The sequence below is a fragment of the Apteryx mantelli genome, chromosome 6, assembly GCF_036417845.1.
Source record: "Apteryx mantelli isolate bAptMan1 chromosome 6, bAptMan1.hap1, whole genome shotgun sequence".
Lineage (NCBI taxonomy): Eukaryota > Metazoa > Chordata > Aves > Apterygiformes > Apterygidae > Apteryx > Apteryx mantelli.
Window position 1 is genome coordinate 24,592,892 of NC_089983.1, and position 27,716 is coordinate 24,620,607.

Consider the following 27,716-nt stretch of genomic DNA (forward strand, 5'->3'; position numbering starts at 1 on the left):
AAGCAATTACATAGTTTGAATGTGTGCCAGTAATTATATGAGGCAGCCAAGCGCAGGGTCTGTGCTGAAGAAATGTGCCCACGGTCGTTTTTAGGCTCTTTGCAGCCACCAAAAACTTCCACAGTTCAGATAGCTTTACAGAGCAAAGATGTTGCCTTTTATTTGTGAGCATTAGTGCATTTTTACAGCACTGTGTAAATATTAACCGCACACAAATGACAATTAAAAAAAAAAAGCATTAGAGCTAGTAGAAAATTGGACTAGGAGCCTCTGTAGGTTCAGTGATGTAAGTAGGAGTTATGTGCCCAGCTTGCACGCCCATAATTCATGGGGTGTCTCTGCAAAGCAATGGTTTGGTCTATAGGTGGGGTGGAAAAATAATTTTGGACAATCTTTCTGGGAATTGCAAACCTAGGTTATGATCAGATTTTATCAGAGACCTGACAGCGGCTGAGGCTGCCACACACTGCACAGCTGGCAGAATGTAATGGAATTTGGAGGAGTAGTTGTGCTTAACCATTTTGCAATTGATTTTGGTTTCTTGTTTTTAGAATTCAGTAAAATATTTCATTCACTGAACCTATTTTTAGCAATTCAGGAAGTGTTTAAAGGGGCAGCTGGCTTCCCTGACTTGGTTTTAAGTATGTTCATAAAACATTCATAATTCACAATGATGACAAACTATTGCAAAAATCTTTACTTAAAAAAAAAAAAACAATTTTTTCTCTTTCTAGGAAGCCTGTACCACTTCCCTTCCCCCACAACCTTGCCAAGGGGACATAGCAAGATGTCTAAGGCAAAGTGGCTCCTGCTGTCACTAAGGACAACAGTTGAACCAGACAACAATCTACTGAGAGGTTAACTCAGAGTTTATGCCAGTTTGAGTACGCCAGTCTTGCTGAGAGGCACCTTACTTCCATCAGACATCAAAATTGGTGTCTTTTGCAGCCACAGGCAGGGGGATGCTTGAAGTACATTGGTAGCCGTGAGTTAGGCTATATCTACCAGGTAGTTATGGTACCGGGTGCTATCTAAGCCATGCCAGGAGAGTGCGTAGCATGGGCTAAAACGCCTGCTGGGGAGACAGGGTAAATGTCGACTCATTTAGCTGAAGCTGAGCTCAGCACTGCTTTCCAGCCAGCAAGAGTGAAGTTAACATTTTACTTCTGCAGTGTGCGGCCGTTGCAGCACTGGCTGTCTTTTACAATTAGCTAATAACTTTCTGCATTGCAGGTCTACAATCTTGCAGCTTCATTGCTTATATCATTATATGCCACGAAAAAAAATCAAAAGACATACTGAGATATTGCAATTAAAGCCTGCATTCCTATGCAGGATAAGAAAAGTAGTATTTTTAACTGTTTTGTGGTGATGTGCTGCTTGTACTGTTTGTGAGGATAAAACACCACCAAGGTTAGGAAGCTAAAGGCTTTTGTACCTTCTTCTTTTGAGGTGAAAATTTCCAAACTTAGATAATTTCCCATGAGACACCCAGTTCTAGAAAACAGCCTTCTTTTGTACTGTGAAAGTAGAAGCCAGCAGGCTCCCACGACAGTGCCGACTTGGGCAGCAGAGAGAAGGGTTTGCAGGTTAGTAAGGCACCGTGCTGCCAGGCCGAGCCGAAGGTAAAGGCGGTAGGTATCCCCTGAGCCAGGCACTCAGCAGAAAGAGCTTAGGCAGAGGACTGCTCCTGCCTGCTTCTGTGACAAAAAGATTTATATCGTGTATGAAATTATTGTGGAACAGAGTATGCACCTTTTGGCCTGTGAAATTGTGGTAATGAGCAGTGGGAAACATGAAAGATTGTCCTCTGAAATTTGGAGGGTGAACTGGTGTGCTTCATCTGGATTTCAGAACTGCGACCATAAAAAGCAATGAGACAGGTGCAGGTTTATTTGCCGCTTTCTTGTCTTAGCAGTTACCCCAGTGGAATTTGGGAGTGCTTTGTACTTCTGAATGTCCAGCTACTGCTTAGATACTTATTTGTGGATTTAAAGGTCTAATGTTTGTATATATGAAGATACTAAGCAACAGGTGTTTATATTTCTGCAGGAAGGAGGAAGTAACTATGGTCAGCACAATCATTTGATCTCACTGTTTTAGTTTTGCGGAGAGGATACATCATCTTCAGCCCTTAGTTGAAAATTTGAATGGCCGCATAATTGAATATTGCGGCTTCTAGTACTTATTCTGCTTGTTCTCATGGTAGTTGTGTTTCAGTACCTAACATAACATAATCCTATAATAAAATAATAGAATTTAGAAGCGAGGAGGATGAGTTATTGAATTGGGGCTCATCACTTCATCTTTTTTGTATAGGTTTCCTACCCTGATAAAAAACATTGAACAGTTTCTAAGTGAGCACAGCTTTTTAGCTTTTGCATGCCGCTGTGAATTTATGAGGTGAGTATGGTCACTACCCAAGGACGATGTACCTGCTGTTGGAGGGTTAGGTAGAAGAAACCACGTCCAGCTACCTAGACCCTATATGCCAAGTAATTCAAAGTATAATCTTGCTAACTTGCATTTATCTTATCTGAATGCCTTATAGTTGGCACCAAAACAAATGATGGTCTCTTCCAACATCTCTGCATATTCATTAGATTAGCTGAATATTATTTTTCTAAAATATACTATTACATATTTGCTGTTTGATTCATTTGTTAATATACTGTGAGGTAGCATGATGAATTGTTACACCTAATCTGTTTGCCGAAATAAACAAAGAAGGTGTATCTGCTAAAGCTCTGTGCCTGATGTTTTCATATTATGCTTATTTGCTTTCCCAGCAATTTGCATTGTTTAATAAATCTGCTGGCTTTCTTGCTGTCATTAGTGAAAATTAGATATGGAAAGAAATTTCCCTTCAGATATACTCCATTTTGCTTCAAATTTGTTTTTAAAAACTGGCCTTCAATATAGGAAGGGGAAATTGTTTTATGTCTTTTGGAAGGGTATATCAGCTGTAGTTTTTCCAGGGGATTCACCAGAGTATTTTGTGCATTGGTCTAATGGAAGCATGCTGCTTACCCAAGCAGTGTTCAGTGGCTGCTTTGCAAGGTCCAGCATCAGGTAGGGTTTATTGTGTAATAAAACTGGTCATTAAAACCTGCACAGACCTTGACTGGTAGAGAGAGGCTGTCCTGGCCTGTTCAGTGCTGCAGAAAGAGCAGCAGACAGGGAAGGAGACAGCTCCTTCTTAACAAGATCCTGTCTCACTGAGCAAATTAAAATAACCATGTAATTTATATCTGTGTCCTTTCCCATCATCTGCTGCTTAGCAGTGTATCTATGACCAAGCACAGGCTCTCTCCTTATACACACATACAGTGTGTTCTTCCTGCCTGATTTACTTATGGTTACCAACAATCAGTATTTTATTACCAAAGTATTTCCATGCTGGAGAATTCAAATGTTAAAAAATGAACTGTGCTTTATGTTTTGTTTTATAAATTAGATGCTTCTGTTTAAGGAGAAATGGTAGCAATAGAATTACAGTGTATTATGGTTCAGTGATGCAGTACTCTTTTACCTTGGAGCCCCAGAGGATCTGTAATTATATACCTATCACTTAAAAGGAGGGAAAAATGAAGTATCCAGTTAATGGTGATATGTACTGTTTCCACAACTCTTTGCTTATGTTCCCTTTGGAGAGAAGACCCCTGAAGTGCACCTGGCACAGCAGTATCAGCTGCTTACAGTAAGTGGCCAGACAGATACGAAGTAACATATTGCTTAACTCTTATTGGTGTGGAGTGTCGATTGCCTTAGTGTCAACATGCTGGAGGTGCTTGTAAAGATCTCTTTTCTCTTAAAATATTACAATATAAACCAGGAAGCAGTCTTGAGTACTGCAGATTTAATTTAGCAATTTGAAGTCAAAATGTGATAACTGCTTTCTACTTCGTTCTGTAATTCCGGAATAAAAAGCTTATTTGAAATTCAGTTACTGTTAGAGATGCCTTTATTCTTCATTTCTTTCAGTATTACAATTTGCCAAAGGCTGTTTAAGCAGCAGTTGTCCTTGCAGATCAGAAGGTACAGAAGAGGAACGTCAGGAGGCTTTTGGTTTGTCAATTGTTCTTTTGTAGACTGGGATAACTGATTTATTTATTATTAAAGGGTGGTTCCTCTCCACCTGACGGTTGATTTTTTTTTCCCACCCCTTAATAACTGTGGACATTTATTCATTTATTCTACTGATAAGTCCTAACTATTCTATCAGGTAAACAGCTTGATACTTGGTGACCAGTTGTTAATTGCACTGGACCTTACACAATTAGTTCAGGTAATGAAAGGCAGGATGTAAGTCAACAGCTTTCCAGACTTGGGGCATTTTACAAAGCAGTGTTTTATGGATGTAAATTTCCATACAGAGTCAGTGCCTTGCAGTCTGGGTAGTGTTTTTCAATATCACAAAACTGTATTTTCTTTTTGCTAAAAAAGTAATCTTTGCAAGCTTTTTTTGTGATGGTTGAAGGTTCACAAGCTTCTCAAATACTTTCCATTGCCATGATGTCACATTACTTTTGGGACAAGAGGTTCCAGTATGGGGGCAGGATTAGTTTTTACGTTAGTCTCTAGTATTTATACAAGTGAAAACTTATTCAGTCTCAGTATCATACTTAAAATTACATTAAAGGTCAGATTTTTCTCAGATGCAAGTTCTTCTGCTCTGCATCTCTTAGTTGGCTATGGCATTTAGTGCTATTACAAGTTAAAATAGGATTTTGTTTCATTTTGAAAATAAAATGTAAACTGAAATATGCAAATTCTCTCAGGGAAATTCTTATTATAAAGAATTATCCCCCCTCGGGGATTTTTTACACTCTTACTTTTCATTTCTTTCCTACCGAAGTGGTGCAGTTTTTGACGAGCTTAATTACTGGCTCTCCACAAAGATCAAGTCTTTGCTGAGTCTAGTATTTGCCGTTCTCCTTTAGAGGGAACCATGGTGCAAGAGGACAAAAGTAAAGTGTTTGTGAATTAGCAGTGCAGGTGTATTGTGTGTATCCTTAAAAGCTGCAGTTACTCTGGCAGAATGGTAGCTGTGAAGGTGCAAAATTCAGAGGATCTGAAGATCGTCTTAGAAAGCTTGTCTTTAGGCAAAGACAAATTAAATGACATGGGACCAATAGACATTTAAGGAAGATAACATAGAATAGCAGTTGCAGCAGTGTTTTGGTTCTTTTGAATGCTTAAAATTCTTTTTTTTGCTTGGATAGTCTCAATAGCCCCCTGTTCTGGATTGGCAGTAATTTTCTAATTGAATGGAATTTCAAAGGAAAATGCCTGTTCCTCAAAGTCAAAAATTCTTACGGAAGAGGATTGTTCACAGTGGATCTTGCAGTTGAAAATGTTTGAGAAGAAAGGTTAGCTGCTGCAGCATTCTTTTAAGATTCAAAAGGACTTTCCATTTAGAAACTGAATTTCTTTTATACCAGAAAAAGAGGAGGTCACACACCTAGCATATGATGATAATGATGGAGATACTAAAAACGATTAAATTGTTTTAAAGATCAGAATGATATGCTTCAGTGGACCAGCTGAAATTGTTTTCAGATCATACACTTTCTTGTGCAGTTATCAGTAAAGGATGAAGGTGGTTTTGGTTCCCCCCTCCCCGGCCAAAATCTCAGAATTGCTCAAAGGACAGAAAATGGCCTCTATCGGTGGAAAAACAGTTGAGTATTCTCCATGGTAATCCTGCCCATTGCCCTCACAAACTGCCTATATGCCATGTTGCCTGTTGCCATGTCACACCCTGCACATCCACCTTCCTCCACCCTGGCTTTGGCCAGGTTCAGACAGACGCCCCCCGCCTCCCCGGCGGTGCCCAGGCAACTCTGCCGGCAGAGGCATCTGGGATCTCTTCGAGCACGTTCAATGGTGCAAACGTGAGTAACTTTCCTGAGGCAGGCATGGCACCGAAGGTGCCAATCTCGGCATCTCTCCTACTGCAGCGATGGCCTCTGAGGGGAAGCAGCCACCGCTGGGCTGTTCCTGCCCCCGTGGTTCACCAGCACCCTGCAGCAGCTCGTTCCTGGCCCATGGTTCCTCTGCTGTTTGCTCACACCACCGGTGTGGGATTGCACCTACAGACCACACAGAGGGAGGGAGGGAGGACCACCTAAGCAACCTCTGAGGGCTTGTCAGTAGCACGCAGTTAACTTACTGTGGAAATCAGGCTTTCTAGTGATTTTGGTTTTACTGTTACCATCCTTATTAGGCCTAGAATTACCCAGAATATTCTCAGAAATTCTTGAACTGATTAGATGCAGTGTTCAAAAGTTGCTGCTACACGGACAAGCAAACATTATCAGGCTCTCTCTGATGTAAAATCAAGCCTGCCAAATCCAAAGTTTTACTGTTGTTGTGACTTCTGTGTAGCTCCATACGTTGTGGGAGCTTCTCTAAGATGCCAAGATTTCAACCTACTTTTCCAGGAGCTTGTTATTTTTATTAAGCCTTTACTTCATAAACAAGGCTGACACTGTGACATTAACCTTTTTGTCATCTTCTAGGGCCAGTAAGTTCTCTTGTTGCTGATGTTTATTTCAGTGCATATCATGAAGTGTTTCATCCAAAGACATCAAAATGGATTGAAGCTTTTTCTATCTACCTTCTCAAATATTCCACTAATCACCTGATTAGCTTTTCTCCTCCTGTATCACCGCAGACGCACAGAAGAGCTGGCTCCGTAAATGGCAGAGTGCCCTCAACTCTCACTGACTTTGCAAATGTCAGCCCATACAAAATTTGCTTAATGTCTCCAAAACCTAACCTTGGACCATATGTTACAGGCTTGTTATCAGTATGTAGCTTAAAAATGCTAATATTGTTGGACTTCAGTCCCCTCCTGTCCTTGTGAAAGTGCCTTGCCTACTGTCCTATAGGTAATCAAATATGTGACTAGAATAGTTTATTTCACACAAAGAGCCAGCCTAACGTATGGTCAGCTTGTGCCTCTCAAAATATTTTACTAGTCCCTCCTCCCCAATCTCTGTCTGTCTTGATGCATAGTGATGCATTCCTTAAGGCCCAGTTTGGTCCCCCAGATGTTTAGATGAATATGAAGGTTGTAAATTCTTCCCCTCTTCATTCATTTCAACTTAATTTACCTTTCTTCTCTCTTCTGTTGTGCTTTCTCAAGCATGTTCTTTAACCCCCTCTTTTTTCTCCTTGAGAAGACAATCAGCTTTCTGATCAGTAGTTTCAGATTGATGTGCCATGGTCCACTGTGCTCATATTCTGCAAAATAAGAAATCAGCAGGAATGTGACTCTGCCTCAAGCTTGCCATTCTCTGTTATTATTTACTTTAGGTCTTAGAACAGAAGCAGTCTAGAAAGATTAAAAAGAATCCTTTTACTGAAGAAGGTGCAGTGCCTACAGTAATTATTAAGTTACTGAGAATTTTTATATTAAATTATTATATGAGAATATTAAATTACTGAGAATCTTTGAAATTTTCTTGACAAATCATTGAAGAACCTTGTTGCTGGGATCTGCAAACTCAAATGTGTTTGTTCTCTCCTTCCTATTCTATCTGTTCCATCCATTTTATATGCTTTGTCCATGATATTTTTGCTTTGTTTCATGTTCTGCTGAAGAATGAGTGGGCTGAGATTTTCCAGTGAAATGCCACCTAAGTTGCGTCTCATTGCTAAAAATGAGAGTATCTAATTGCACTTGTTTTTAATGACTGGGAGTTTCTTTTGATACTAGGTGATGCAGATGTACCTCCCGTTTTGTGGGATTGCCATATCTAACGCCCAGTTATTTGCAGCTTCAAGGAAGGAATATGACAGAAGCAGGGTAAGTAAAAAATGTATATTGGACCAATATGGAACACTTTTTTTTTCCCCCCCCATCCCTTCAGATTCCAGCTCTGCGTACATATTTGTTAAGCAGACATTTTTAATTAAGTATGTTTCATTTTAAAACAACACATTTACAACAGACAGTGCACTTGATTCAGGCAGCAAACGGAGAAGGTAGGAGGTAAATATGCTCTTAGTGGTAGCTGTTGTTTTCTGATGTCAACTTCTTGTTTTATAGCACTGAGACAATTGTGTTTGTAAGATAGACTGTGCAGTAGAAAGAGTTACATGGCCACAGATTCAAAATCTCTTAAAATTCCAGAAAGATCAAACTTCTAGCATCCTGGATTTGTAATATTCATGTGCAAATAATGTGGATCTATCTTTCTAAAAGTAAGCAAGCAAAAACCCTGTACGTGAAAGGCTTTGACAGCATGCGTCTGCATAGTTACATTACTCATGATTGCTGATGCCATGCATGAGTTGGGGCAGGTGGCCGCAAAGAAGTGAAAATAATACTGAGCTCACATGCCATTTACTTCTCAGAGAGCTTTTTTTTTTTGAAATAAAATGGAGCATTGGAGGGGTTTGGGTTTTTTTTCTCTAATTCTTGGATTTTTCTTTTAATCATCTTTCCTGCAATGACAGGTATTACTTTTGTTATTACGTATCGTATCTCACCAAAACTTCAGCAGAACTGCCATCTGTAGTGTCTAATTACTCTTCCTTCATAACCTGGCAAACTACAGTGGGTAGGTGGGTAGAAGCTAACTGCTCGCTGTCTTGGCCTCTGTGTACACAACACTGACATTTTCAGATTCAGGATTTTGGTGCCTTCCGTGTATAGAAGCTAGTGCCCTCCACTGTTTCAAAAACTAAGAATAGTCCTTCCTAATAATTTAGGAGTACAGTGCATAGATTTGATGGTCATGAAGTTTTTTACCTTGTCTTCTGTCTAAGACTGTTTACAGACCACTATATTTCAGGGTGGGGGTTAGGGGTGGAATGGAAGAAATATTTTTCTGCCGAAGATTTTTTTATTCATTTGATGTTAAAACAAAATAATTGTTTGACTACTCAGAGACTTAAAATTTGCTACAGACTCTCAGCCTTCAGGGAACGCTGACAGACTTTGGAGGGATCAACATTTAATCTTCTGAGGGAGGCATTCAGCAGAAAAATATTAAGGACATTCTCATTCTTCATTAGAAAATGGTAAATTCTGGAGAGTGGGCACCTCAGAAGATTGGATTAGAGATACAGACTCTTCATTCTTGTTACTTCAGCCGTGGAAGGCATAACAAATGTCATTGCCGTTTGACAGCTATATGGTGACCTGTACTTTGTGGCATACCAGAGCAGTCAGTGGTCTTTAGCTTTGGGTAGTCCATGGTTGAAAATAGTTAGTAAGTAACACGTTATGGACAAGCCAGTATTTTGCCCTCCTTATCAACCTGGACACTAATGGTGACGTTTTGTGTTTGGATCACAATGAAATAATTTGAAAGACTCCCATTGTTTGCTAGAATTGTGCCCAGTGTTGAGCTTATAAATGCTGACTTCCATTTCTTTCTCAGGCTAACCCCCCATGCACACACACAAACACACACGGATGCTGTTGCCATAATCATTAAGAACTTTATTTGAATGAAGATTTCAATGGATCACTTATATTAAAATCAAGCCCAAAGATTACCCCTCCTTTGCAATGCTCCATTTATTTATTACTTCTGCAACCAATACAAGAGTCTTCTGTCCTTGTATACAGGCTTTGTTGGAAGTAGTGAATGATCTCTTTGAGGAACAGACTGACTTAGAGAAAATTGTCAAGAAAATTATGCATCGGGCCCAGACTCTGCTGAAGTGTGAACGATGCTCAGTGTTACTTCTGGAAGATATTGAATCACCAGTAAGTGTGTCTTCACATTTTACAGAAGTGCTAATATATGAGTGGTTTAACAGCTGTTTTTATTGTGGGGAAGCTGTCACATGTCATGTGTAAGTATTGGACACTGAGTGTTCTTTCAGCCGTACAGGTCAAATTTTAATCAACATTGCTTTTTAAAGGGAAACTGGAACTTATCTTTATGATTCATTTTGCTTATTTAGAGGCATTTAATGGGATGTCTGTAAGTTCCTGCTGGATCTGATTAGCAGTGGTGTGATCCAGCTGATGACCTGTGCTTCTTGATTGCCTGTGTGATGCAATTAGTGCTTACAACGCAGCTAGGGACAGCTTAAGTGAGAAACAAGGTGCTCCTCTGGTCAGCTCAAAATAGAAAAATTACCTGATTTGTTATCAAATATTTATTTTCTAGGTTCCTTTCTTTTGCAATATAGCCACTAGAAGGAAAGAAATATCCTTTCTGTAGCTTCAGTTATATTTACCTGGAACTTACAACCTTGCTAACATTTTCAGGCTAATGCCATATAAAATCAGTGTTGCTTGCAGGTGGTTTCAGAACCAAAACAGTTGCATCATCAACAAATCTTTAATGCTTATTTTTAGAACTAATCTTTTCAGTATACTTTTCAATAATCATCAGCCACCTTTGTTATTATTTCTACAGTGTTCATACTTTTGCATCTGTTACTGTTTAAATGTAGCACACTGAAATACTGATGTAGTTTCTATTCTAGTATGTAACATTTTGGTTTCACATAAAAATCTTTAATCAGATTACTGGCCCCTCAGAAATAACAGATAAAAGTAAACTCATCAAGGCATTCTTACGTGACCATATCCTGTATATTCAGCAACTCAGCTTTACAGCAATCTAATCCGTGTTTTCATAGTGGTCAGCTTGTGAACTCGTCTCATGAATGTTTCGTGTGAAATCCAGTATTTTATTGTGAATGAAAAACAAGACAGTAAGGGTTGAACCTGTAACACAGTGAATTTTCTCCACAGCTTCTGGTGACTAGTGCTGCATGGGATTTGCTTCTTCCTGAAAGATTTCTGTTCACTCTAGCTATTGGTGGAGTATGACTGGGAGCAGCTATATTTATGTTTGCACATTTTAACAAGTTCCTTTAATACCTTTGGGAAATACTCTGCAAACTAAATAATGAGAACTGGTCTCAGTTCCTAAATGATGAAAATGCTGTGAAAAGATCAGTTCTCTTGTTATTTTGACCTAGTAATTGTTCCCTGAGGTGACAGAAAATCCACTGAAAAAGACATTTAAATACAAATGTCTAGATAGTCGCTTATTTGTTCTTGGTTTAGGAGCAAACTTTTGCATTGAGCAAGTGAAGTGAAAACATGACTTTCAGCATTGTTGAAGCAGGCTTGTTATTTTCCAGTTGCTCTGTCCACTTGAGCAAGGAATAATTATTTTGTTGCAAAGCTCAGTTAAGTGAACACATTGAGGTAAGCTATATGAAAGTATTTGTCAAGAGTTAGATTTCATGCACCATTTTGACATGGGCTTTTACTGGGACTGTGTAACACTGCCATTCATAGGGTATTGAGAGTTTCTTTAAGAATCTTTAACGTTGTTGTTATGATTATCATTATTATTAACAAAGTAAGTGACTATATTTGTAGCCCCTGTTAGTGTTTTGAGGCTATTCAACACAAATAAACTATCAGCCTTTCTACTGATTGGAGAAATAGTTGAAGGATAAAAAATGTTACTTGCAATACCATTTTCTTCCTCTCCAAATGCCTTGGGATTCACTGACTCTGTAATTGATTATTTGTTGTAGGGCTGTGTGTCTAACTGATTATCAGAGAGACAATCACAAGCCACTGTGTCTGCGAGTAGGGCAAAAAAACCATTACTTTGTTTCCTGGAGGAAAGATATGATTCTCATTTCATTTACACTAATAGAAATTAATTCATTTTAGTGGAGTATGCCCTAAATTATACTAGCATTCATAAAAGCAGGATCAAGCTTTGTATTTCGTTTATGTATTGTCTGTTATAGAATTTTAATATTTCTGGTTTATTTTCCCATTTTAGACCCCCCACAATGATTTTATAATTATAAGATGTGATTCTACTATGTTTCTACAGAACATTATTATGGCTGCAAGTATAATATGATTTTTATTTTTATAGAAGAGTACATTATTTTGGTAGTAGGTTATGGGTGGCATCATTTATTTCATTTTTTCTGCTATTAGTATTATTTCTACCTTTGAGCAGAGAGGTTTTTTCCAGACCCCAGGCAATGAGGCCTCAGGCCTCATTACTCTAGACCAAATCCTGAAATATGGGCAGCTGAGGTATTCAGTTAAGCCTAAAAAGGGTCAACATCATTTCTTTTTCTTCTTTAATTTGGAGTAGGAGAATAGCATCTTGCCACCCACCTGGGCATTTTTACAATTTACAATATTTTACAGTACAATACAATTTACAATTCAATAATTTACAGTTAGTTTCCTGATTCTGCCTATTTTGGGGATTAATCTATATATCAAAATATATCTGCATAGGATTACTCAATTTTGAACCATATCTAAAATGTTCATCATTTGTACATCACATGAAAACATTTTATAATGCAGATTTGAAGTGGAAGATAGGGAATCACCTTAGCATCCAAAAACCTTAGCTGGTTTCTGTGTCACATCAACCAGTCTTACACGTACGCGTGCTGTTGACAGATATGCCGATACCACACATTCAAGGAAAATTGATTACTATTAGTACTGTAAATACATATTTCTATTTATCCATAACTTCATTTTTTTAATACAGGAAAATAAAGTTCCATAATTTATGTTCCAAAGTCCTTTGAAGGAAAACATACTGTTGCAACAAAGTTTCATGAAGGAGGCTTAAAAATATGATTTGATTTGATATTGCGTGTTTATGAATTGTGAATAGCGTAGTTTCAACATGAATTCTCCATTGTGAGAATATACATTACATTTTTATTCTAAGATCATGGGATAAAAAAATCATAAAAATGTAGGAACCTTATACTACTGTTTTCATATCTGTGTAGCATTTTTAATAACAATTTTAAGTTCCTTTTTTCTTTTTATGTGACAGGTGGTGAAATTCACAAAGTCCTTTGAACTGTTATCTCCAAAATGCAGTGCCGATACTGAGAACAGGTTAGCCCTCATGTTTTCTATGGGGATGGATTGATTTTTTTTTTTCCCATGTAGTTTTAAAGTTGTTTGATCTTAGTTATGTTTTCATATGGAACTTTGAGTAGATTTGATTAAAGAGCCTGAGCCTAAAGCTCTTACTCAGATAAAACTCCTGTTCAGTTCCAGTGCAGTGTGGCTTGAATAACACACATGCTAACATTGGTATTTACATACTAACTGTGTATCAGTATCTCAGAGGAGAAACCATGAAACAACTGTTGTCTTTTTATTGTTGATTTCATGGAGAACATGCAAATGTTGTTTTGCGTGGTTAGTACTGAAATAAAAATAACAAAATTATTTTAGATTGTTGTTTGTTGGTCTCTTACAAAATGCCTCCTTACAGCTGTGTTGGAAGGTTTCCAGTAAGATTTGATTTTTGCTCTAGTCCTCAAGTTGGAAGGCCTACAAAGCTCAGAGAATATTCATTTGCTAGAAGTTGCGTTCCTGTGACTAAATCTTGGCTGGGAGCACAGTCAAAAAATATATATATTTTGCTTAGCAGGAGCTGTACTTAAACATTGATTAAAAAGCTAACCGTAAGAGGTAGTACAAAGAGCTTTTTCTCCATGTGGGGTTACTGTCTTAGTTTCTACAAGGTAATATAACTGGTTCATGTAAAAAGTCTTACGTACCTAAGTGGTGGATGAAGATTCAGGGCTGTTGTTTAAAGGTTTCTCTCATCTGCTAGGGCTGAAACTCAGTGATTATCATATACATATTACATGCAAATCAGTTCATACTGATTTTGAATTAGAATTTTCCATGTAGAATCATTGCTGTAATGATAAACCTAACTTTCTGTCTATCCTGATATCAATAACTTAGCAGGCTTGAAGATTACTGTGTGCTTCTCCATAGTTAAACTAAGGCCTTTAAGCAGTAGTATTTTAAAAAAAATACTTCAAGGAAAATTTGCCTTCTTTCGTACTTCTTCACCTCCAGTGTGGTAAGAAGCTACCACTTACTCTATTAAGGTGAATATGTGCATTGTGCACCAGTTTACAATAACTCTTAATTCTTAATGCTTTTCATGGAGAGATCTCACAGCATTATGAAAATGGATAGCATTATTTTTAAGATGTGCAACCTATCAGCAGAGTCCAGGCCATGCAGAAAGACAGGAGTAGAGCAGAATCTCCTCTGTGCCCTATCCCCCAGTGAAGAGAGATGGGACTGGGGAGACAAAGCGGAAAAGGAAAGCAAGTGATAAAAAATATGAAAGTTTAAATATGAATAAATAATCTGCTGATTCATCTGGGAATCACAAGTTACTGCTTTTGACAAAGAGCTTCAGGGTAGCAATTGCTCTTTCCTGGTTCAATTAAATGGGTGAAAATATGTTCCTTTTGTTCAGGGACAGGGATATGAATCAAGGGTTGTTAATTGTTATTTCTGTTTTTCACAAACTTGATCTGTAGCCAGATTAGTCAACACAATGTAGAGTGGTGTCAAGATAACCAAGCTGGCTCATTTCTTGTTACCATAGTTATATTAGCATGTTACCAAAAAGCAGTTTGTAGTAGCCTGCTCTGCATGTGGTCCACTTGAGTTTACTCAGAGACATCGATAAACATATGCAACTGGGTAGCCAGTCTTGTAAGATTTATAAAGTTATATTTCTGTATATCTTGGTATAAAGATATGTTGCTTTTCTTTCATTTTTCTTTCAGTGGAGAACAAAGTTGGTTTTACAAAAATCAAGTTTAGACTGGCAGGTATGATGTCACATTTGGATCTAGCACAGGCACAGCTTGTGTTATTGGCACTATAGTGGGAGAATAAAGGTTATTTAGGATACAGAATAATGCCTGGAGCCCTTGACATTTGAGCGGTTTTTTTCTAGTGAGTTGTGCCCTTTTCACTCTAGATTCTGCAGACCCAACTGATGTAAAGTCATGAGGTGTTTCATGTGAATAAAAATGGCACAATGAGTGCCATTTCTTCATCATTACTCCAGTTAAGATAAATAATATTTCTTTGAATTTTTAGTGGAAAACCAGGGAGATTATAGGCTGCGAATGGTTGTAGGTATAAGTTTTATCTGAAAGAGAAAAAAGCTTAGGGACAATATATCTTTCCATGTCCTAACACTTTTTCTCTTTTGATTTTAGAAAAAATCTGCTTATTATTTTGACCCTCTTATCTCTGTCTAATAGCAGTTTGCCTGATAATTCCCTAAATATTACAATGAATACTCATATCTTTTTTTCTTTTCTGTTTGTTGTAAAGAAATACTTTGCAAGACCACATTTGGATTTGTGTGTGTAATTTGTCCCTTTCCAGCACACCCCATGACTGAGTTCAGCTCTCATTCACGTTGGTACACTGATGCTCTCATTTTTGCCAGCCATTTTGTTCTTCAAGTATGGTTTTGCCAAATCTCTCTTAAATTTGTCCTCTCTTTGAAAAAATGTAACACTTCATTTTATTCACATTAATCTTAGAAGTCTCAAGGATTCATTTCTGATGTATTCTGGGTGCATATGAGCTAGGGGGAAGTTGCTGTGGTCTTTCCTGCCCAGAAGAAGTCATCTCAGTGGATGCCACACCGGGATCGCGGTTCTCTCACCTGAGTGTCAGTGGCAGAGAAAAGGTCAGCTGCCTCAGCCCCAGCGTAGGTTGCTCACTGAGGAAGTACCCGTGCTCCCTCCCAGTTAGGCTGGTACAGAAAGTGCTGAAATCCTGGCTACCTCTGTTTCACTGTCACTTGGGCGAGCTACACTGGTGCTCCCCCAGATATCGCCTCATGCGCTGCAATCACACTGCAGTCAGGGGTATATTTATGCTTTTTAAGGCATCTCTCTGCTCTTCTGATATGAGAGTTGAGAGGGTTCATGTCACTGTTTAGAGACGGTCGAAGATACCAGTGACCATGTTGGCTGTAACGGTCCCATACTGCAGCACACACCTCCTGCCATCTCTGCCAGGGACAGCGGGGCGCTGTGGGGGAGGCGCAAGGCGCGCATCGGTGCAGGGGGCCTGCGGCACCCCCAGAGACCCTTGAGCTGGCTTTTGTCTTCGGTCTGGCGCTCGCTACTCCTGCTCTTATACAGGCAAGACAGGGAGGAGGTGGCGTAAAGTTGCCTGCATCAATCCAGCAGAATTCAAGGCTTTTCATAGTACGGAAAAATTGTTGCTTGAGATTTTTACAGTAGCTTCTGTTTGTTCAGAGCTGCTGAGGATGGAGACTGAGCCAGCTGGCTGTAATTTACATCAAAATTAAACATTGATATTTCTTCCTAGTGAAAGTTGAGTGCGTCTCTCCACAGTGCAGTTTTAAAGCATTAAAGCATTTACTAGGAATGTAGACAACACAGTAGAACATACTTTTAAAACTTCTTCCTGAATTATGTCTTATTTAACTTGAATTAATTTGCTGCTTAAAATGCTTGACACACATAATCCAGTCCTGATTTAAACAGTCTCTCATATAATAATATTATTCAGATTTCAGTCTTTGCTGTACATCTTGTATCTCTTACAATTTTATGGCTGTTTTTTTCTAAGATACGCACTGAGAGGTATGCATCTGTAATGAAAATCCTACCTTTAAAGATTTTTTTGTTTCTCAAGTACACTGATGTCCTAAAATAATTCTTAAATTATACAAATGAATTTTTATACTTAGTTCAAGAATACTGTGTTTCAGTATAGGTTCCTGTCAAAGTATATGCATAACATTTACTACACTCGCTCAAAATTCTTATCCCAAATGAAAGTTGATACACTGAGATTTCTTTATGTAAATCATTATTATCATCTTTATTTATAGTCTTCTAAGAATATTGAGTTTTCTTTTAAATGAGTGACATAGATGAATTAGTCTTCAGAAGAAGAATACAGCCAACAAAAATCAATCCTTTCACCTTGATCGAGTCCTCCAACCATTCTACTTGCATCCTTTCATTCCTGTGCATTGCTCTGAAGTTTCTAGCCATTGTAGTCTTCTCCATGGCTGCTCAGAGGAACTTTTTTCTAAACTGATGTTTCTCAGGCATTGAAAATTATCAAATTTCTCCTCAAAACTAAGATGACATGAATTAATTTATTCACGCATAAATAACTACCCCTTGCCAAGGTCATGAACAGGTTTGCGATAAGTCAGTGAGAAGTGTACTAGATGAGGTGCAGGACCTTAGAGTCTGTACAGACATTAAGTTTTCTGCAGAAGCTGCGATAGATTGTGCTGAGTCAAGCCTATAATGCTGGTGTCTTATGCTGGTTCACTGACAGCTTTGTAGCCCCTCGGAAGTTGCGGCATGAGTTCAGCCAGGAGAAAAAGGAAACATTCATGTGTGGTATGTCTACCTGGCTCCTCCTGCTGCAACATGTTATTGATTCCAAGACTTATTTCATGTTCCCTTCTTCAGCCACTTGGGTCCAGAATTACAGACCAAAATCAAACAATTGGCATTCCACATGACAGATAATCATAGCAAGTATGAATTAAAAATACCTCCAAATTATTAGACTAATTTGAAAAATTAAAATCTAAAAGTATATGCTTTCAGGTAGCTCTACAAAAATTATTATTTAGAATGGGTTGCTTATTTAGAATGGGAGCAGGCCTATATCCTACAGAAATCTGGAAGATAATCCCACTCTTGATTCATATGTAATTGCATTTCATTACTGAATGTTGTATTTAATTTGCACAGTAGACCAATGCTATTTTCAGAAGAAAGAATAGTGAAAGGGAAAGAATTTTTGATGTACCTTTTCAATAAATACCAAATTACTGTTCCGTAAATAATTTTTAGTAACCATTAATAACTGTGAACAATTGCACTGTTCATATGATTATGCCTATAAGACATGTTGGACTTTAAAGCAACATTGATTGTAATATTTTCTTCCCTTACTATGCCGTATGATAGTTTCAAAGACAGTGTGGAGAAATCATCATCTTACTCCGATTGGCTAATAAATAATAGCATTGCTGAACTTGTAGCTTCCACGGGTCTCCCAGTGAACATCAGTGATGCCTATCAGGATCCTCGCTTTGATGCTGAAGTAAGAGATTTTTAGAAATGTAAATATACATCATATTTTTGGCATTGTAACTAATAAAGTACAATTTTTATTATCAAATCCAAAGGGCTGAAAAACATGTGAATATTTGTATTGAATTATTTTTTCTCTCCAGTGTGTCCTCCTCCTGATCTTTCGGTGTTGGTATGGCTTTACAGAGTAAACACAGGTCACTGAATCAGTGTATAACTATAGGCAGTTACTATCCAGCATTCATTTATAAATGATACCTTCCTCTATCAAGTGCTTTGAGCTTTATGCAAACTATTTTTTATTGCTGAAAATTCCACTGTTGGTGTTCTGTGTTAGTGGAGCCATCGTCGTTAGCCGTCAGGGTGATGGGGACTGTACACACACAGACCATAAACAGAATCAGTATCTAAAGAGACAAATGTTGTTTGTAGTCTGATTTAGCCAACTACCCTTTTAATTCAGTAATTCTGCCCAAATAAAACGTACACACTGGACTGGTTATTTCTCCAAGATGCATATCACTCCTAATAAAAGTTGTGTATGTATCCTAAGGTACTCATTCCAGTCTCAGCTAGAATGGTGTAGATATAGATAAAAATGTATACATATACATCACACCTAAATAGATGTTAGAGGCATATGGAAGGACAAAATCTTCACTGAATTCTATCTGATGAAACAGAATTACTACAGGGAACTTGGGCAGCACATTAATCAGTGGACAGAATTGGTCAACAAGCTTACCAGACTGTATTGCTACAATAAGTATGCTTGGAAGTGTTTTCATGTCGAGTTTCCTTGGTTCCAGTTTTATTGCCTATGTCATTACAGGGAATAGCTCTCAAACCAGCAGAATTTGTCAAAACAGAAGAAAAACAACAGGGGCCTGCTGGAGAAGTGTATGGGAAAACTGTGTTGATGCTAATTTATTCAGAACTTCAGAAAGTACAATTAATGCCTGGGGACTATTTCCTGCCAAAGAGATGTGCTGAAATAAAGCATGCCAATCCTTGATATGTTTGCAGTTGTACTTTTAATATGTCATGTCCTGAATAATTCATCCTTCTCATATTGGTTTCACAGTTAGTCCCTTCCAAGTTGCAGGCACTGCCCAATTTATATAGAGAAAGAAAAATCACCTAATACACATGGCAGTAATTATTTTCTGTTGGTAGGTTCATATGAAAATTTAATTCTCAAATTCAGTTTTAGAGTCAATGATCTACAGACAGTCAGGTGTAGTAAAAGAGGAGCATATTGTCCCTTATGTCTTAGATGGAATAAACATACAGTTGTAGTTATGAACACCTTCTCTTGTTCTGTGCCTATATTAAAAACACTCTCAGTCAGCTCTTTTCTTTCTACACACTAATTGTCATTTTAAAGGTTTGTTGCTTGATTTTTTTCCAATTCATTCACTGAGAATTTAATGCCAAAGTATTTTCATTAAGTTTATTTTAAAATATACATCTGGGGCAATTATACCCCCCACTCCCATTGATTTTAGGGGGCATTCCACACTGATTTCAGTGGCAAGTTCTGTGTATGTATGGATAAGCAGTACTCTCAGAAAACCTGAGTTATAGCTTTCACTACCTAGGAGATCACAGTAATTCCATCCTGCCTTGACTGAGTGTATGAATTATCACTGATCTTTTATTTTTCTTCTGTTACAGATTGCCTTTAGCATCTGCAGTTTTAGTAAGAGAACATCTCCTGACATTTTCTTTGAGTAGGCTCATTCCACTCTCTTAGTTTCTCTTATAATCTTTTTTGAAAAAAATATTTTCTTTCTTTAGATTTTGTGGAAATAACCCCAAAGAATAAAGCTTACTCACCATAGAAAATAAAGAATCAATGAAATTCAGAGTAAATTGCAAAGCTTTACACTATATTATATTAGTTCAAAACCAACAAAGGAGACAAGGTTCTCTTCAGAATTGCAGCTTCAATTAACATCTACATAGAAAATCTCAAATCTTGGTTTTGATCACATGCTTCAATTTCTTCCCAGTTTGCACTTCTGCACAGGAATTGTCTGGACATTTACACAGTCACGGTTTGCCTTTAATTTAAAATCGAAGTCAATAGTGTATGCTTTCAGTAGCAAAGATGGTGATATTTGTATTTGGCAGTTTTTAGAATCGTCCTTGTGACTTTGAACTAAACATACTATGAATGAGGTATGAGTGAGAGCTAATCTATATGGAATGACATGAATTTGTAAATGTAAACTTACGTGCGTTCTGCTTGACAGATCTATTATTAGAATTTAAAAGGCTCTAAATGGTACCTTACCATTAATGGGAGCTCTCATTTCTACATTTTAGGCTGACCAGATTTCTGGCTTTCACATAAGGTCTGTTCTGTGTGTTCCTATATGGAATAGCAATCACCAAATAATCGGTAAGATGTTCCTCATAGCTGCACCATTTTTGTGCTAATGTAAATTTAATTATGTCTTTTTAATTCGATCTTCCTTTTTCTTCTTTTTCCCAGCTGAATATTGTTAAGAAGTTACGGTACCTAGGATGCATGCTAAGTATCCAAGAAGGGATGTTTTGACTTGGATACTGTATGGACTTTTTCAGCTTTCCCACTGCTCCGTTGTTGAGCTATATATTGTATTGAAGACTAATGAGAAGAAAACTGAAATTCTAACAATATTAGTGTAAAATGTGTAGTGTGCTTTGATAGTTTTCCTGGTTCTCCTTTTTTTGTGCACAGCTCAGGCAACTGTTTCTGCAGTCCAGCGAGGTGGTCATTTCTCTCTCTAATGACAAAAATACAGAGTCAGAGAAAACTGACTGAAGAGGCTCTGGCAGCTGTGAGAGCTGCCTGTGGCAGTGGTGCACACTGGATCAGGGTGTGACAGGGTATTGCCTGTTTGGTACAATGCTTCCCAGCTATAATGCAGCTGCATTTGAACCTGCCTTATTATCTGATTTTGGCACAAAAAAAAGCACCATTTGTAAATAACAGCACCAGATAACTCTCCATCTTTCCACAGAAGAGTTCAAGGCAAAGCTATAGCAATTTAAACCAGCTTGGGGGGGCCGGGGGGACAAGACATATATTGCTGTGTGGTATAGCAGTCAGTGAGAGCTGAGATTAGTAGTGCTTTGCTGAAGGCGATGGTGCCATGCGAGATCAGGACGTTCAAGCTTAATCAGCAGAGAAGAAGTGGGAATTGAGCCTTTCAAAAATGTGGCTCATGGTTTGTGGCAAAGCATGTATCAGCTCAAAGAAGCAGAAGAGAAACTCAGCTTGACTTCTAATAGTTCTTACAGTATTTTTCTAAGGGTATATTGTAGCTAAATGAAATAGAAACGGTATTGCAGTGGAACTCAGCATTAACTCAGCTATGGCCAATAGCTTTGAAGGCTTTTTTTTTTTTCTCTCCAAGGTGTTTAAAGAAATTGCATTTTTTCACTGGTTCAATAAATTCTGGGACGAGCCATAATGGAAAAAGGGGACTTATATACCCAGGTCATGCTAAATTAACTAAGATTTAGGAATGATGGTGCTGATTCCGCAAATTATATAAGTAACTTGAAATTACGAGGATGACTTATACACTTGCTGTTATTAAAGTGCTTAAGTACTTGGCAGAATCAGATGTCTAAACATTTGTGAAAAGCATTGTGAGTAACATTGTTTAGATTGCTAATCTTATGCTTACAGAACAAAGAATAACAGTTGAAAGTTATAAACTGAGTCCTGGTATCAAAACAATCAGACTTCCAGATATTGATGTCCATTTAATATATTTCAGAATAAATTTTTGCAATTTTGCTTTTCAGTTTTAAAAATATAATTTAAATATTACTAATAAATAAAATATTCTGCATTATGAGTTAATGAATGAAGATTATAATTCATATTAACTCTTTCTAAAGGGGTAGCTCAAGTGCTGAACAGGCTTGATGGGAAACCCTTTGATGATGCCGACCAGCGACTGTTTGAGGTAAGAGGCACTCAGGTTTGTAGCAATATCATACTTCTGCAGAATTTGGTATTTCTGGGTAATCCTGCTTCATCCTCTTTTGGGGAGAAGAATACCTGATCTGTATTTATGGTCAACACCTTCATCTTTAATGCATTTTAGTACTAATTGATTATGACAGCAGATATTCTGGGGAAGAAGTTAGGAAACTGTTTTTAATCTTTCATAGTACTAATAAACAGCAACAGCAAAATCTTATTCATTCCTTAACCAGGATTGATTTAGAATAAACAGGATATATCTAAGCAAAAAAGTTCAACGCTCAATTTGACTTTTCCCAGGCTTTTGAGGTTTTCAGACATAGCAGTATAGCATATCTATAAACAAAAGTAAGCAATAAAACATATTAAATAAGTTTGTGATTTACTAACAATAGTTAAACATTTCAAGTATCCTCTCTAGCAACTCAAGATTTACTTTCTGTGTCAGAAATGTTTGTATAATAACTTCTAGTAGTGCTGTTGCACTGTACCTACCATCAGGGTATGAGAAAGAAACCATTTTTACAGGGAGGTTTCACCTTTTATTAAACCTGCTGAGAGAGTTGGAAAAATCCACCAATCTTTTGACTACACGCAACATGAAGACAGACCTTGCTGTATTACCACTTTTTTATTGCTGTAAAAGTGCCATTTATCAGCGTTCAAGTGTTTATGCTTACTGTTGCTTAGCTGAGAGATGATTATTTGTTTTGGCTTACCACCTACATGCTGAATCCTGGTGTGCTTTTCTCTAAATATATGTGTGCAAGTACACAGGTACACACACACTTTATTAGTGTGTGTTTTCTTAATTATGCAATTTCACTAAACATGAGTTGATCACATTTTTACAATCCTTTTATTTGTGATAGTATACTATGAAAAGCAGCATGATAAAAGAACTTCATGTTTGTCTTCAACCTCTGTATAACATTTGGAGACATGATAATGGTTAAAATTACTGTAGTTCCAAATGTAAATACAGAACTGCAGCATTCATTCTGGGTTGCAGGCAATCTTATTTATTGAAGGTCTGCCAGTCATCTGTTTGCATAAAGTAAAAGTTTGGTCCCTTGACTGCCAAGTTCCAAACGGAACAAAGATTGTATGTCAAGGGATTGCTCATTTTAGTTTTTGAAATTGGTGAGTACTATGTTTAGTGTTCTCCCTGGAAAGCAGGTTGCTTGAAATATAGGGACATAACATAAGAAGGTTCTTTTAATAACCATTTATTCTTGTATAGCAGGTGTATTGACCTGTATCCCCCAGATAACATGCTCCTAAATTTCTGTAATTTATGTTTTCTAGTTTACTGATCCTCCTAATACTCTTCAAAAAATTAAGCCAGCAGTCTCTTTCTGTCTTTTTTTAAAGAAGAAAGTGCACCAGCAGCCTCAATATTAGACAGGTTTTTACTGCTATGACTGGGCAACTCCCTGCCTCCCAATTCTATGAATCACCTTGGCAGTTCTTAATTGTATTTTTAAAATTTTTAAGAGTCAGAGTATGGGAATGTTCCCTCACTGTTGCATCCCCCTAAATTACAAAGCCCTACCCCTGTTACAAAGCCTTTTCTGTGCTAAGCTATTTATTCAGCCTGTCCCTACAGAGAAACTGCCCCTACAGTATTCATGCTGACAGCATATGGTAACGGCCAGTTTTGAAAGGGCAAGCTTCTACGTTGATTAGTACTTGCTCAGGATTATGTAAGCAAGTTGTGGGAGTAAGTGGCTGTTTGCAGGCAAAATACACGAGCCAGTTATGAGTTGGCATGAATGAAAAAGCTTGAGAGGGAATAACTCGAGGGGTCAGGGTGAGACAAACGATGCAGTGAGGTGACCTTCCTCCTCCTCCTCCTGCAGAGCCCACTGCCCCAGTGCAGGAACGGGCAGCCCTGTGGACAGGGTGCTGGTGGCACTGGCGGGGAGGTCTGAGACAGAGATCTAACTCCTCCAGGGTCTTCCCTAGGGAATCACTTGAAGTAGGTTAGGTGCAAGCTACAAGGCCTCTCAGGACCTCACTGAATATTGGGAATGGGGAAGTAAGTATCTACAGCTGTTGTCCAGGTTATTCAAGGATGGGTGGCCTGTTGTTCAGGCAGAGGACATAAGTCGTAGACACCCTGAACTGCCCACAATGCCAAAATGTCTAACTTGTAGTATTTTATGAAAAGTTAATGAGAACCAGAGGCAGAAACAGTGATTTGATCCAAGCCAAAAAGGCTTCTTGAAACACCACCCAAGGACTTTTTTTTTAATTGTATCTTTTAAGCAGGAAAAACATGAGCTTGGCAGCAAGAGCACAGGCACACCAAAAACTAAGTTTAATTTATTGTAAAAATAAGTGGCAAGGTGGGCTGTTCTACTGAGCAGCCCCTGGGGAACTGTAGTGTGGCACAGAGCCTGGAGCCTGGAGCAGGCGACCTGGAAACTTCTAGACTGATGGAAGTAAGTTTAGTTATTGTGGCAGTTTAAACCTCTGCTTCTTGGGACCTTTCATGACACTGTGGATCTTTTACTGCTGTGGTCCTGAGAGGTGACGTGACTAGACCAAATCAGAGAGAGACTCAGGGGAAATGATCATTTACATTGCCTTTAGTAAAGCTTGAAATGATTTTACACTTTCACTTGTATTAACTATTCCTTCTTTACCTTATTACTTTATCTTTTGTATTCTTTTTTAGTGCCTGTTCAATAAGAATCTGGTTTGGATAGCACGTTGTTTATTTTGTAATAATGCCATGAGCTGGTGACTAAAGAGGCAGATTTTAACCTTACATGACTTGTCACTGGGACAAGTTTGCTCGGTCACAGAATAGCTGATAAGCTTATGCTGTGATAGTCATCCTGTAGCACTGAGGATGAAAATGAGAGGGAGCACCAGAAACAGAAGCTGTTTTGCTGTTTGTCTTCTCTCAATTTCTCTGCGTATTTGTTATGAAAAGAGGAGAACTAGAATTAAAGAACGAATACTAGTTACTAACTTTTTCCTTTTTTCCACAAAAAGGACAACTGTCAGCATCTAATGTTTAAAAAGGAATTGGTGCTCCCAGTGGAAATCCTTTAGTTAAAGGGAAATCCAGCAAAGAACACTTAAAATGAACATTTACATAATATTTTAGTTTCAAATCCTTCATCTGTTTTTTGTTCTTTTTCTGTATTGTTTAAGACAGAGTAGAAACATTTTAATGATAATTGTTTATTGTGGGAATTAGCAAACTGAGATTCTTATCCGGGAGCCAAATCTTGTTTAACTGTTTAAAGTTGAAAAAAAAATCTTTGACTTTTTGACCTATATTTTCCATGAAAATTAACACAACAGAGTGCAATTCTCTAGCCAGAGTATGACGACTGGGTTTTGGTTGATATTCAGGAACTGGCTGGTGGTGGGAAGAGAAAAAAGCAAAGTATTTGTAGTCATACGTTGTAGATACTTATTCTCTGTGGGGCCTGGTTCTCTGACAAACTGAAATGAGAAGTGGAAGCCACATCCTGAACAAACTAGAACAAACAAGCTAGAAAACATGGCTAGGAACATTAGTATCTGGGAGATGTTCTCCTGGCCTCCTAATCCCCAGCCAAGTGAAAAGATGGGCAGGGAGCACCTTGCTCTGGAAAAAAGGTGTTCCCAAGAACATGAAAAACTTAAGGAAGGATTGAAGAGCTGACCTGTAGAAATTATTGCCTTTAGTCCCAAGAAGAATTCACTTAATAAAGGTGAATCCTAAATAAAACACTTTTCTTGCATCTGATCTTTCTCTTCTTGCTCAGGACAGTGACCTACCTGCATTTTCTAGATAACCTGTAAAACAAAATTATTCCTAGAATTTGCATCCGCTTTCTTTTCAGTGATTACGATAGCATCCATCTTTGTGTTTGTATTATAATCAAATTCTTTTTTCTCTCTCTTTTTAGGCTTTTGTTATTTTTTGTGGCCTGGGCATTAACAACACGATAATGTATGACCAAGTGAAGAAATCCTGGGCAAAGCAGTCTGTGGCTCTAGATGTAAGCGTACATCTTAATAAAACCTTTTCTTGCTCATAAGCATCACATGTAAAGGAACCTACTGCTTCTGAATTTATTGTAGATAGCATCATTTTCTGTATCTACCTTTCTACACCTTAGAATGTTGTTTTATTGAACTAATACTGAAGGGAAACTTTCTCAGGGTACATTTAGCTGTGGAGCTCACCCACAACTTAAGCAATTTTGAACCTGGCCATCTCATTTGGTGCCTCTGGTTCTTACATAAGGAGGAGAGAGTGACAATGGAGAAGCTAGTTTCTTACACAGACGTATGTAGGAATGAATCTAGCTGTTTTATGCATCTTCTTGCCCATCAATAACTGAAAATTCCTAGAATTTGTTGTTTTACATAGCTTATTGTTTTTCTTTTCTAGTATTGTAAAAAGTAAGCAAAACATAAAGTGAACAGGGCAAAATCTGAAAAAAGACCGTAAGCGTGATCATCATTGTAGGGGTTTTTTTAGTATCAAAAGCAACATTTGCTGGACCCTTATCAGATGTATCTATTGCTAGATTAAAGTCAGAGCTGGATGGCTGGCAGCTCACTAAGAACTCTGCTAGAGGTCAAGGCCAATACATAATGAAAGGTCCTGGCGTTTAACACACCACATTTGTGTGTAAAATACATATACACTAGACAGCCTAAATGGATGGAAAGATTTCTCTTCCTGTTCTTGCCCATTACTTTTGTAGGAATTTCTATTCCTTCTTTTCCTGTACTATGAAGAATGAAACCTAACAGCTCCTGTAAAATTAACTCTAAAATCCAGAACATTTTAAAAAGATTCATAATTTTTTTAAGCAAAAGTTATCTAGACTTCTATGACATGATTCAACAATTAACTACTATTCTTTATTCTGTAGATTTTAAATATAATTATGCTAAAAACAATCTTGGTGAAAGAAAAACTTTTAACTGTGAGGATAGCCCTACAGATTTACCTTATTCCTACTAGGTCAGTAGTTGAGAATGGTTTGAATAAAATTTAGGATCTTTTTAAAACTGTTAGACAAGACATTTTAAAACATATCTTCAATGAAGGGGTGACTAAGTTTTCAGTATGGTTTTAAATTTCATATCTGACAAGAGAATAAAATGATCTATATATTCCTGACATTAATTGTGTAACTCCTTTGACTTTATACAATATTCACCATTACTATAAGAACTGCTAAGATAACATTAGCCTGAACAGAGATCAGAATTTCTCTATTAAAGCATTATCAAATGAAACTGGATTGCTATGAAGATGGAATATTTTTTTTCTTTCCTTAACGGCTGAAGATATTTATCTATGTATTGGGGCTCGATTCTGTAAAGCATGTAGGCATGTTATTTTAAATTTTTTTGAAATCAATAGGACTATTCGTGTTAGAAAACATTCTAAGCAAAAGTGGGTTTTTTTGGTCATTCCTGTTTATCTATTCGCTTAGGAGAAAAAGTGTAAAACCTTCCTTTGTAGGCCTGCTGCAAGACTTCTTATTCTTTACATAACATAGTCATGAATTACTATAAGCCCCAGTTATTTGGGCAATATTAAGTTTAGATTGACTACTCTTCCTGGAAAGAAAAACAAGCAGTGCCAACTATCACACTCAGATGCACAGGGATGAAAGTTAAGATTGAAACTAGTTATTTGCTACTGAAATCAAGGAAATTTGAGTTTCTTGATTTAAAATATAGCTTCTTTCTTAGATCTGAAAAAGACTAATAGCCATGTAGCATGAATGTAGATTACGGATTTGATAAATGGCCACTATAC

At 37.6% G+C, this 27,716-nt stretch overlaps 1 protein-coding gene across 1 annotated transcript in view; it reads left to right on the forward strand.

The window, feature by feature from the left end:
- Positions 1 to 27,716, forward strand: part of PDE11A (phosphodiesterase 11A) — a 146,232-nt gene that overhangs the window by 57,711 nt on the left and 60,805 nt on the right. The window contains exons 3-9 of the mRNA XM_067298516.1: positions 7,727 to 7,816; positions 9,590 to 9,730; positions 12,828 to 12,892; positions 17,812 to 17,947; positions 20,269 to 20,344; positions 21,838 to 21,905; positions 25,840 to 25,932. Coding sequence (XP_067154617.1) covers positions 7,727 to 7,816; positions 9,590 to 9,730; positions 12,828 to 12,892; positions 17,812 to 17,947; positions 20,269 to 20,344; positions 21,838 to 21,905; positions 25,840 to 25,932 — 669 coding nt within the window. The remainder of the gene's footprint in view (positions 1 to 7,726; positions 7,817 to 9,589; positions 9,731 to 12,827; positions 12,893 to 17,811; positions 17,948 to 20,268; positions 20,345 to 21,837; positions 21,906 to 25,839; positions 25,933 to 27,716) is intronic.